This window comes from Carex rostrata, chromosome 6, assembly GCF_964058835.1.
Source record: "Carex rostrata chromosome 6, lpCarRost1.2, whole genome shotgun sequence".
NCBI classification, from domain to species: Eukaryota; Viridiplantae; Streptophyta; class Magnoliopsida; order Poales; family Cyperaceae; genus Carex; species Carex rostrata.
The window spans coordinates 5,072,417-5,085,177 of NC_135923.1; the positions used below are offsets into that span (position 1 = coordinate 5,072,417).

Genomic DNA, 12,761 nt, shown 5'->3' on the forward strand with positions numbered 1-12,761 from the left:
CTAATTAGATAAATATTACAACTTTAATATTTTTTATATTATTTCAATAAATATCCGATCTGATTCAGATCCGTATTCGTATCCGTCTGATATCTGCTCAGTATCAGTATCCTGAAAATGAAAAAAAAAGAAATATAAATATAATTTTATCACTATCCGCTCCATTTTCACTCGTGTACAACGGGTCTGTTTCTCGCGTTTTACTCCATTTCTATTTATACAAAATTGATATCTAATTTATATGTCAATTCTACACGATTGGTTATAGTTTTGTCTTCCACATCTGATCCGACTTCTCCACTCCCATTGAAACCCTAGTTCTTGGCAGTCACCCCACCGATTTCTGTCTCTGCGCGAAAACCTTTCATTGTCTATTTTCTTCCTATCCTTGGTCGCCTTCTTTTTCAAGATTTCTTTTGTGGTTCGTCCTCCAAACAATCTGTTAAATTTCATCAAGTAACTACGTTTTTGGCTTTGCTACTTCTTGATTCCTATAATCAATCGTTGATTTTTACGATTAACATTTTTTTGGGTAGAATTGTAACCAGTTTACTGTTTAATTTACAGGATAATTTATAGATGTATCCTTCAAAAGGGACAAATCCGTACGGGCATCAACCGTATGGCAGCCATCAGACTTACGGACAAACCGTAAGAATTTTCTCGAAAATGATCTGACAGAATTGTTCCTTTTATCAATTTGTTGACTAAATTCTCATTTGATGTGGTGATTTGGCAGCCCGGGAATGATGGATACGGTGCGGCAGATGCGAGTCTGGCGGCACGAATTGCATCAGGTCCAGATGCTGATGTGGCGGCATATAGAGGCCACACTGCTTCTCATGGCAGTCAATATGGTGGGGGCACTTATTCAACAGCATACAGCTCATCCTCCCTTAGTGCTGCACCGCAGGTTTCCTTTTGATTATTTCTTACCTTTTAGGTCACATTTATGTAATTATAGGTGAATATATGCCATTGAATTGAAAATAGTATAACTGTTACATTATACCTTTACCGGTTAGGTCGGTGGTGTGAGCAGCAAAGGTTCGTCCAGCCATGTGGGTTTGTCAGGTCTAGGATCCAATCTGGCAATGACCGGTGATGACTATATTTCGACGTCGAGCCGTGGGTATGGTGTTGATTATTCAGCATTAGAGAGGAGGCATTATAGCGAACACCATACGGGCTATGTGCCAAGAGAGATACCGGCTGATTTAGAAAGGAGATATGCCGATCCTGTAGGACACTCTCACCAGGTTTACCTTATATTTTTGTTGTTTTGGGATATAAATATGAATATAGTTATTGTTTGTTGTTGCTTTCCGTTCTGTGACCACTTGGACGATGTAGATTTTTTTAGTCATTTGGTGCCTTATTTGTTGAATTTTTGTATAAGCAATTTGCAACAATTCCGTGCATATACTCGTAAAGGCAACGGGTGACGGAAATCAACTAATGTTAAATTATTTGTGAATTAAGGTTGTTTGGTATACATGCAAAATTCTGTGGTTGTATCAGCATTGATTAACCATGCAAATATTGCTCTCTTTGTACATTAATAATTACGTTAAAGTTAATGACATTTTGTTATTCTTTAAATAGGCAGCATCGCTTCGTCAGCAACATTTTCTGAAAGCCCAACTTCCGCCCTCTTCTGATTTAAGGTATATGGAAATCATTTTTCTTTTCCAATATTTAATCTGTGTGTTGTGTACTCAATGTTTTGTTTGTCAGTTACAGTTCTCCAGAGTTTCCTATTTAGTTTGTATTATTATTATGCAATCACTGTTGGAGTAAAACTAAAAGTTATGATTCCAAGTGATCTCCAGTTGTGAGCAGTGTCACCTATCTCTAGTTCTGAGCAAACATGTGCAATTTTTAGCAGACAGTCAGACTACTACTCATCCCAAGATCCATATGTGTTGCGGGGCCCACCAGAGGCAGACCCACGTTCTGCCCTTTCCATCCTAGGCTCCGTGCCGTACCGAGCTGGTGGACAGGCCTCCCTTCTTGCTACTGACTTGAGACGAAGTGACAGCCTGGCGGCGAGCTATGGTGTGAGCCTGCCTCCAGGTCGTGACTACTCTACCACCTCAGCCACCTCCGTTAGAGATGTCCTAAGGGACGAAGACCTTCGGCGGGACCTACTTCTGCGTGAGAAGGACCACGAGAGAGAAAGAGAAAGAGAAAGAGAAAGAGAGAGAGACAGGCTTCGTGACCGTGAAAGGGATAGAGAGCGAGAACGTGATAGAGAAAAAGACCGGGAACGCGAAAGAGAAAGAGAAAGAGAAAGGGAAAGAGACCGCGAAAGGGAGAGGGAAAGGGAGAGGCAGCGGGCTCGTGAAAGGGAGAAGGAATCGGAGAGGAAGCTTGAGTCAAGACGGGAGCGGTCAAAGGAAAGGCGTGCTTCATCAGTGCTACGGGATGACAACAGAGGTGCAAGAAGGGTGTCACCACGACGCGATTCAGTGATTAGGTTAAAGTTGTTAATTCTTTCTCTCGATTGTTTGAAGATTGATGCGGTTGCCAGTATGTTTGTTGTGACGTCGCTTGTGAATTGATTTTTTTTTTCTGTTTGTTTGTCTTCTGAAGGCCACGTTCGCCGGTACGAGAGAAAAAGAGGGAGTATTTGTGCAAGGTAAAGAATTCCGCAAGTAATCACATACTCTAGCTTAAAAGCTTTTTAAATGCTTTCATTTGGCGTTGCTTTGTTTTTCGTTGTCAAGTTTGAAAATTCGTTCTTTGGCTTGTTTGATCCCTTCCTTTCCCTTTTCTAAGCAAATTGGTCATACTTAGTCATGTTATAAACGCGACTTTCCTTACTGCCCTTCTCCGGGAGTGAGTTCTGAGATAATTTTCGTACGGTTATCTACAATCACCTTCTACTTTGTTTATTGAATTTACCTTAGAACCTTTTAAGGGTTGGTCCTAAGTACATCGCTGTATATGTGTTTGGTGTGAAACACTAGTCTTAACAATTAGCTGATTGTAGATGTTGAGAGGGATTACAAGTCTAAACACTAGTCTAAATACAAGTATCATTTTATAATCAACTTAAATTACCACTATAGGTTTCTCTGTTTTGCTTGGTGGATGTTCAGAGGGATTACCCATCTCTGACAAGGCGGTATCCAAAGCTAGCTGTTGCTCCAGACTTTTCAAAGGTGATTTTACTTTTTATAGGAATCTGGAGCCCCTTGATTTTATGACATCTCTTACTAACTCAGTTTAATTTTTGTCTATAGGTTGTCCTCAACTGGCCCAAGGAAAACATGAACCTCTCTTTATATACTCCAGTAAGGTAAGTTCACCGCTCACACCAAAAAAAAAGGGTGAGGCTACGGTGCTATGCTATGCATAGCGCACTGTGATCCGTACTATGAATCTATATCTTTATTTTCAAACTTCAAATAGTTGATCCGAACTGTTCATCATGATCTCTATATAACAATGTTCTCCGAGGCCAATTTTTATATATTTTTTTAAGTACAAAATCACTTGACCTAAAGATTTTGGACCATCCAAAAGTAGTGATTTTCTACCTATCTAAAATATTGTAAAAAAATTGTAAAGAAATGTAAAATCTAACCTTTAAGTACATTTTCAAATAGAGATCATGTTGAACGGTTCGGATCAACTATTTAAACTTTGAAATTAGAGTTATGCATCCATAGTACACACCAAAGTCCTCTATGCATAGTTTCGTAGCCTCACTAAAAAATAAAAATTACAGAATTCTGTAGTTTCTAAATTTTCTGTCTTTTTCTGATGTGGTTTATTTTGGTTTGAGCAGCTTTGAGCATGATTTTGTAGAAGTCAATGGTGAAGGGCGTGCTTCCTCAGAAAAAGCAATGAGCCCCAACAAAGAGGATATTGTATGGAATGCCAAGGTGAGCTGTGATAGATTCGCTAATAATTCACGTATTATTTGCGAATTCATTTTCAGCACCCCCAAATGAACAATATTAAATGAATGTTGTGATTTTTTTCCAAATTTTCCTGAATTATCCATGAATTTTATGAATTATTCGCAGAATTTGTTTTCTTTCCTAAAACTTCAGAATTTTGTTATTTTTATACACATTATAACAAAACAAACTATTCCTGAGTTATACTCGTATTATACCCGCATGAAGTTCAGACCTTGTCGATTTATTCCTCAATTCTGAATTTGTCACTATGTCTGGGAGCAGGCGTGATGGAACTAAGACATATCCCTTTGACATGTACCAAAATATTAGAGTGTGATCATTTGAATTTCTGTATGCATAAGCAGCTGTGTATTTTTTTTTTCATATAAATGCCCAGTTGGTGAAGAATAAGGTTATTAAAGGGTGCCCTTTTTTTTATCTTGATTAGTTGAAACATCAAATGAATGTATTAGAACTGTGTTAGAGACCTGAATTATTTTCTTTTATTTTTCTTATTAGGTGCTTCTGATGAGTGGCATAAGCAATAATGCTCTGAGTGAACTGTGTTCCACCTCTGATGAACGGGCCATACATCTCTCCCATGTACTGAAATTTGCAATAGTGAGAAAAGACCGTGAATTGCTTGCAATTGGGGGCTCATGGAATCCAGCCATAGATGGTGGGGACCCGCTCGTTAGTGACTCTGGTTTGATTAAAGCTGCTATCAGGTCCTGATCTCCTTTTTGTTACTTTTTCTTCTAATCCACCGTTGTCTAAATTGGGAAAATTTCTGTGTTTTTCTAACTTCTTTCTTGTCTGTATAATGAATAGACATGTCAAGGAGGCAACTCAAGTTGATCTGCAAGGGTGTCAGCACTGGAATAGATTTCTTGAGGCATGTTTTGTTACATTGAAGTGTGCTCACATCAACTAATACTATGTTTTTTCTTGGTTAAGTTTTTATTTTTGTTTTCTTTTGCAGATACATTATGAAAGAGTTCGAAAAGAAGGGAGTGGTATCCGTAAAGAAATCACTGTCCTATTCGTGCCAAATCTGTCAGACTGCATTCCTGCGATAGAGGCATGGAGAACTGAGTGGCTCGCTCACAAAAAAGCCCTAGCAGAAAGAGAACAGAAAGAAGAAAAGGTGAATTTAGTTTCTGGAAGAACATAGAAACTTTAATTGGCTAAACTTGACTCATTTAAGGGTTTAGGGTTTTCTGGTCTGGACCATCCAATCTAAACTATATTGATTTGCTGATGTCATCAAAACCAACTCCTAGATGATGTCAGCAGGTTGATTTGATGGGTGATCCAGACCGAAAAAGCAGGTCATGCTATCCGAGTCCGGAATAAGAGCAGATACAGATGCCCTGAAGGGCTGACATAGATTAAACTCGGCATAATTGAAATGTCAAATACAAATGCCCTGGAATTCTTATCACCTAAGGTAACAACATATTTCTGTTTAGATCTGGACCGTCTGATCAGAATCCGCCTGAATATTAAAGGGGCCCTATGCATTCCACCTCGGATCGGATTGGCCCGGATTGTGATCGAACGGTCCGGATCCAAACAGAAATATTCTGTTACCTCAGAGGATATGGACTCACCAACCTGGAGCTGAAACAACCCAAGACAGAAAGGGCTTGAATTTAAGTAAACCAAAATCTTAAGCAACGTAATTTAAAAGGGCCTGACCAAATTAGAAAGGAAAACACAAACTTGACTCTGACCAGAACCCATTCTGGTCCAATAACCCAAAGATGAGTAGATCTGAAGTGACATAGATTTGAAAGTGCTGATTCCTAAAATGACCCAACCTGAATCCAGGATGACTTGCCTGCTTTACCGCCTTTGTTATGAATTTTAAAGAAACTCTGCTCTTTGTTTTCTGAAAAAAATTTGGCTAACTTTTTACTTAATGTGTTAGAAGCGTAAGGAAAAGAAAGAAGAACACAACGAAGGAAAGAAGGAATCAAGAGAAGGTACTTTGACATTTATTGATATTTGCATTTTTTTTATCCACCCGCATTGTACTCATCCTGTAGGGAGTAGGCATTTGCTCCATTTTCATTGAAAGTTGAATTTTGATCTAATAAGGTGAGGCCAGTAAACATGTAAAATTTTGTTTTGTATCTGTGTTTATGCACTTGAGATATTCTTAGGGGTGTGGGGAAGGTGATTCTTTAGTACTACTAATTCAGTCATTTTTTATTAAACATGATGTTGGGAGTTAATTATTTAGTTATATCTCTACTAATACTAGATTCATTATCTTCATTTATTAGGAGGGAAGAGTAGTAGTAAATCAGAAAACAGCAACTCCCCGAAAAACAAAAGGTCAACCGACAAGACTGAAAAAGTTGATTCCACTAAACCTGAAGACAAAGATAACAAGGCTGCATCAGGCGAAAAACAAATTCAAATTGAGAAAAAGGAAGATACTAAAACTGAAATTAATGTTGAAAAGAACGAGATCAAAACTGAGGTGAAGGCAGATCAAGAGGAGGCAGTTGATGATTTGGGTTCCGCAAAGAAAACCATCAAAAAGAAAATTGTGAAGCGAGTCATTAAGAAGAAGGCTCCTGGTGATGATGCAAGTGCGACTTCAGGAACTGCTATTAAGAAAGAAGAAATTGCAGTTGAACAGTCTAAAGACGAAGACTCGGTACAAGAAACAGAGGTTGCAAAAACGAAGAAAATGGTTATTAGAAGAGTTGTGAAAAGGAAGGTTGTGGCTTCTGGTGCAAAAGAAAATGCGGCAAGTGCAGTAACAGAAGTCGAAAAGGATGTTAAAACTGAGGAAGAGAAAAAAGAAGAGATTTTAAATGCAGTAAGTGTTGCTAATAAGTCTCCCGTTAAGATTGAAGTGGAGGCCCAAGCACCACATAAAGAGAAAGAGAAAGAAAAAGAAAAAGAGAAGGAACAGAAGGAGAAAGAAAAGGAAGTTAAAGAGAAGAAATCTGAGCCGAGATTATCTGATTCGAAGCATAAATCATCTCCACAGAAGGATGTCAAAGAGAAATCAAAGCACGAAGAACCGCCTAGGCACCCAGGATTCATACTTCATGTGACGAGGAACAAGGGATCAAGAGTATGTTTACTGGTCTTGTCACTCATTTAGCCTATTTTGCACACTTGTACAGGTTTCCTGTACGTTCCAGTGTCAAACACACTGATACAGACAGGGCATCCTCTTCTTGAATCTCCAATTTGTTTTTTTTTTCAAGAGTATGTTTACTGGTTGTGTCAATCACTTAGCCTATTTTGCAAATTTATACCAGTGTCCTGTCCGTACCAGTGTCAAATACACTGGTATGGACAGGGTGTTCCCTTTTCTGACTCTCCATTTTAGTTTTGTCATATTATCATATAGTAGTCACTCCAAGATGCTTTTTAGGAGTATGCAAATCATTTTCATTTGATAGAGTTTTTAACAAGTAAAATATTAGTTATACACTTAAAGGTGATTTGGTTTACTTATAATGTGCATTTTTTCTGTGGTGTAGATTCGGTCTACTTCAATTTCTCTTGATGGTCTTCTGGAATATAATGACAAAGACATTGCTGAATCAACTTTCGAGGTTTTGCTCTGTCTGTTCTAATTTATTTATTTTTTTATCGACTATGGCATAAATAGTGATGTCAGCACTTTCCTTTTTGCAGATATCTTTGTTTGCGGAATCACTGAATGAGATGTTTCAGTACCAGATGGGGTGTCGTATCTTGTCTTTCCTTGAGGTACTTAATTTCCAAATTATGTAATTGGGTTAGTGAGATGGGAAAGTAGTAAATACAATTTGTTTTATCAGTCCCCATACACCCTGTTAATTTTTACATCTCAAGTTTAAATTGAACTGAATCAAGAAAATATTTATGGTCATTTTTTTCCAGGTTAATAGGAACTAGTTATGAAAAAATGTTGCAGGAAACATTAGAACTTTTAGAATGTTACTTATAAATAGGGTGAAATATTGGGTGTAAATTGCACTAGGGTTATTTCTCTTTGTTTGACATTAATGACAACGCTTGTAATTGATTCACTGGCATATACTGGTTCTTTGCAGAAATTGCGGAGACATTATATAATAAAGAAAGACCAGAGAAAGAGGGAGAGGGAAAGAGAAGAGAAAGAAAAAGATAATGAGAGAAAACGTGCAAAGAAAAGTGAAGTGAAAGAAAGTGAGAGTAAAGAAAAGATGAGAGGCAATACAAATGATAAAGAGAATGACAATACCAAGGAAAAGATGGAGGTGGACAAACCGAGAGAGGAAAATAAAGTGGTTAGTGATGGTAACAAAGAAGAAAATGAAGAAATAGAGGAAGAACCGGAAGAGATAGAAGAAGAGCCTGAAGAAATCGAAGAAGAACCCGAAGAAATTGAAGAACCCGAAGAAATCGAAGAACCTGAAGAAACCGAAGAACCCGAGGAAATGGAAGAAGAACCTGAGGCAAGTTTTTTTTTTTTTAATTTTGACCTACATTTAGGTACTTACAAGGGTGCTTGAAAGGGTTCTTATCATTTGTCCCAGTTGTAAATTAAAGAAGTCAAAATAAGGTTGCAAAATTTCGGTTCTGGAGAAAATATGTAATGACCTTGGTATATATCAGTGTTGTAAAAAACGTCCGTTTAGGCCGATTAATCGGCCGATTAGTCGTTGGTGGTGACCAAACCGTCATGAATTTTCCCGACTAATCGGCCGATTATTCCCGATTAATCGCTTGGCGGTACCCTGTCCGTCCGACGACCGCATACCGTTATTTACAACACTGGTATATATAACCATAAAATATTTAAATTATTTGGACACCATATTTGGAACAAATAAGTTGTCACTGAGCAACTTCCCAATTTGACGTGCTCTTTTTTAGTTTATTCCTTTGGGTCATTTTTGGTTGTGGAGTAAAATTAATGAGGATTAAATTGCTCACTCCATTTTACTAATATATTACACCTCGTTTGGTAGTTTATGTTATAGCTTAAATTAATCCACTTGGAGGAGTAAGATGTTGGGAAATGTATCTCTACCTATGACAGTGGGCCCTACAAGCGGAATAAGTTAATCCACCTAGAGAGGTGGAATAAGTTAGCTCACCTCTTACTCCATATTACTCTTTCAATTTTACTCCTTGTTTGGCTACTTACGTGTGGAGTAATGGGTTTACTCCACCTCTTACTCCACAACCAAACATGACTTGCTGTTAATTTTTTTCCTTATTTACCAAAATCAAGCCTGCTTTTTGTAGACAAGTATAAATTTTGGTTGGTCAAATTATTTTTTTCCAAAAATTGTTAAGTTTATTCATGAATTAATGTGAGGCGGTTAAATAATTTTCACTCGAGTATGACAATTTTTGCCAACAAAGCTTGGGTTTATACAACAAGGGATAAAATTGAGGTAATTTTTTTATGTTATTTTTAAGCTTGGGTGTATTCATGAATTAATCCAAGTAGTTGCTCTTTTTAAAAATACCGCAGGATGTTAAGAAACCAAAAGAGGCTGAGAATGCAAGCGGAGAAAATGATAAAAAGGAGGTCACTGGAGAGGATCACAAAAGCAAGGAGAGGAGTGCTAAGAAGGCCAGCGAGGAAACATCATCCAAAGAACGGAAATCTTCGTCAGAGAAGGAGAAGGAGACCGTGATTGACAAGGAATTGTTACAGGTAAATATTTTATTTCACTGTACCACTCTGGATATTCATTGATAATTGTTGGACGAGGGTACAAATGCCTCCATTTTTTAAACACTAATAACTTAAAATTGAAAACACAAATGTCAAAATAAAACTATTATATTTGATCTATACTAGTTTCTCCATGCACATATAAAAGATAATGGCATTTTGACTTTGTTTTGGTCAGTATTAAGAGCTTTACAAAAATACATTGATATGAATATTTTCTGGACATTGATTTTTCGACTTATTGATTCATATAAAAACAAAACAAAAAGTGATAATTTTTTATGTGAATGTGTAAAAATAAAACCAAAAACTTGTGCCAAACATGCTCTACTCTCTATTGTTTCAAAAAGGAATATTGGTTGTAGGAACAAAGGGTAAATTGGGAACTAGCAAATTTACTTTGGATTTGTTTAGAATCAAAGATGGTGTTTATCTTTGATACAGAGTATAAGGTGTTAGTATTTTCATTGTTAATTTCTGATGTAACCATTTTATTTTATTTTTTTTCTTGTAGGCTTTCAGATATTTTGATCAGAACAGGGCGGGCTATATCAAGGTATGGCTTCCTCTCTAAAACTAAAGAGAAAATTTATTTGAATTTTAGGTTTATAGCAACTGCTAATGTTTATTTTATTTTCTATTCCTTGAATTTGCCACTGACAGGTTGAAGATCTGAGATGCATTATTCACAATTTGGGGAAATTTCTCTGTCATAGAGACGTGAAGGTTAGAAAATTCTTAAATCTTTTTAATTTGTATGGTTTTATATCATATCTAGTATTCTCATTCTCTCATGATGTAACGATCAATAGGAAATGGTTCAGACGGCTTTGTTCGAAAGCAACTCGGCCAGAGACAATCGCATCTTCTACACAAGGCTTGTTAAAATATCTGATCTCTAATTTGTCAGATTAAATATTAATTACGGATGTCTATGCAACTGATGGCTGGGATTAATTAATAGATTAGTTAGACTTTTGTTGGATAGTTGATCCTTTTGTTGTACCCTCATTGTGCGCATTATGGTAACTTCATATGTTATTTGTCTAGAGGAGTTTTAAATTTTAACTGAATTTTAATGGAATTAGATACTTGCAAATTCAAGCTAGCGATTTGTTCAAGTGAATTTGGCCCCTCTATTAACTTTTTCTTTTTGTTTAACCAAGATCCACTTTAGTCGCTGTAATAACCTAAACTGATGGGTTTCTACAAAGTCAAAGTCAAAAGTCTCCTGTTTTTGTGCAATAACTCAGTGGTAAGGCTGGTAGTCAGTAATCTTGCATTCGAAAATTATTGATTTATCAACTTTTAATTGTGCAATTTTATTATTAGAGCATCGGTATTAGGATTTTCGCAATTTTATTTTCTAGATGTAGCAAAGAGTTTTATCGTTTATGTTGTTTTCTTTTGTTAGTAATAATTGCTGGTGTGGCCGTTAAAATTAATTAAAAGTTAATTGCATGAATGTAAAAAGTTAGAAATTAAAGTTAACTTAGAATAACAACGGTATTTAATTTCTTAAAATTAACTCAAAAAGGATATTATCAATGTCTCAAACTCTTTCCTCGTTTCTATCTAATAAAGCATCAAACCTTTGTTTCCTTGCAAATGTTAACCAAAATATACAATTGATATGATACTTGTAAACTTGAGACTTTTACATTATTCCCACTATAAGTTTAAAAAGGAGTCATTCTAGCTGGACAAATTTTACATAATACTCTTCTTTCTAAAATTATTAAACAAAATACCCTCTTATTTTGTTTTTTATCAAAATGTCTTTGTGGGCCCTATTTTTTACTCAATCTCACTCTCTCCCTCCTTGTGTTTACTCTCATGTAGGGGTGAGTAAATCGCTCATAACTCGCTTGTTAAAAGCTCGCCTAAACTCGCTCATTTACTTAATGAGCGAGCATGAACATGATCCAACTCGCTCATTAAGAATTTGTCACATCTAATCCCTGACACATTTAATCTCATGTAATTATGTGTAACATCAACTTTGCCTCATTAAGATTGATAGATAGTGAGCATAGTTTCATATTTAATCCTATGTAATATAGTGAGCACAATGTAACATTTAATCATGTGTAATATACTAATATTCATAGTTTCATATTCATTTTTCTTTTTTGTAAATCGGCAGAACCAAAACCTCCGCCTAAAGCCCAAAACAAGTAATAGTCATAACAACTCGCTCATTTAAATGAATTATGACAATTTGTTGGATTTTGTTATGATGACTTTTAACAAATTTTGTTATGCGTGGGCATACTATATAATTTTGTTATGAGTCATAAGTCGTAACTCGTGAGCCGCTCGTAACTCGCTCATTTATCATTTAAACTCGCTCATTAACAACTCGTTCATTTACTTAATGAGCGAGCATGAGCATACCCTAACTCGCTTATGCTCGCTCATTAATCACCCCTAGTCTCATGGGTCTTTCAAGATTTTAAGATTTGAATGCATTAAAAATCATAAGATTTATTGAATTGGATTAACATTCCAATCAAATCTTTTAATTGATTTTTTGTCTTTATATTATTGAGATTAATTTCCGGTGCATTCTTAGGTCATTAAGCCCTATTGACAGATCCTTTCATTTTTAATTCCAGTTTTTTAACTTAAATTTGTACTTGCACTGAATTCTAAATAATGTATAATAGTTTAAAAATTAAATATTGATGCGTAGTCTAAAAAATAAGATAAATAATAAATGAACTATAGAAATTTGAAGCGATTGATCTCCTAATTTCAATGCAATACCTATGATACATTATATGATTGCCTTTGATGTAGAAGAAATTTACTGTCATTCGAAATAATAACGGATATATGATTTTTTTCACATATTGCTGTTCTGAAAGTGATCCATAAATCCAAATTGTTGTCTTTTGGTATTTAATATTTCAACAAGTTTTCGTTAAAACGAAGGAAGCCGTTCGTCTTTATAGGAGCTGCATATTATTTTTATTTTTTGCAATGTAGGAGCTGTATTATATGCTATTTTAGTAAAGAAAAATTCACGGGAGTAAACAAAAGTAAGGAGGGAGAGATCTCAGAGGAGGAGTGGTGTGTGGGGGGCCGGGTAATGTAGGAGCATTTTGTCAATAAATTTGAGAAGAGAGTATTTTGTGTGATAATTTTAGAAGGTG

At 36.0% G+C, this 12,761-nt stretch overlaps 1 protein-coding gene across 8 annotated transcripts; it reads left to right on the forward strand.

Moving 5' to 3' along the window:
* The first annotated feature begins 303 nt into the window (after positions 1–303).
* EMB1579 (ATP/GTP-binding protein family) lies at positions 304–10,792 on the forward strand. 8 transcript variants are annotated; one of them, XM_078303348.1, is made up of 22 exons: positions 304–456; positions 568–651; positions 740–913; positions 1,026–1,241; positions 1,606–1,667; positions 1,886–2,479; positions 2,596–2,641; positions 3,075–3,167; positions 3,249–3,304; positions 3,797–3,893; positions 4,434–4,642; positions 4,746–4,809; positions 4,897–5,061; positions 5,848–5,902; positions 6,206–7,011; positions 7,427–7,501; positions 7,584–7,658; positions 7,985–8,368; positions 9,397–9,582; positions 10,118–10,159; positions 10,267–10,329; positions 10,416–10,792. In XM_078303348.1, exons 2-22 carry the CDS (start codon positions 580–582, stop codon positions 10,503–10,505), a joined length of 3,624 nt encoding a protein of 1,207 aa, XP_078159474.1. In that variant the 5' UTR covers positions 304–456; positions 568–579; the 3' UTR covers positions 10,506–10,792. The 8 variants fall into 8 exon arrangements, with proteins under 8 accessions (XP_078159474.1, XP_078159468.1, XP_078159471.1 ...); XM_078303342.1 differs by having other exon boundaries at positions 315–456; positions 1,026–1,259; XM_078303345.1 differs by having other exon boundaries at positions 315–456; positions 1,026–1,259; positions 6,209–7,011.
* The last annotated feature ends 1,969 nt before the right edge of the window (positions 10,793–12,761 follow it).

Coding starts and splice junctions, on each gene's coding strand:
- EMB1579 (XM_078303342.1), top strand. CDS start 580: ATGTATCCTTCAAAAGGGACAAATCCGTACGGGCATCAACCGTATGGC. Junction 3,168..3,248: donor TTGCTCCAGACTTTTCAAAG/GTGATTTTACTT, acceptor TTTTGTCTATAG/GTTGTCCTCAACTGGCCCAA. Junction 10,160..10,266: donor ACAGGGCGGGCTATATCAAG/GTATGGCTTCCT, acceptor TGCCACTGACAG/GTTGAAGATCTGAGATGCAT.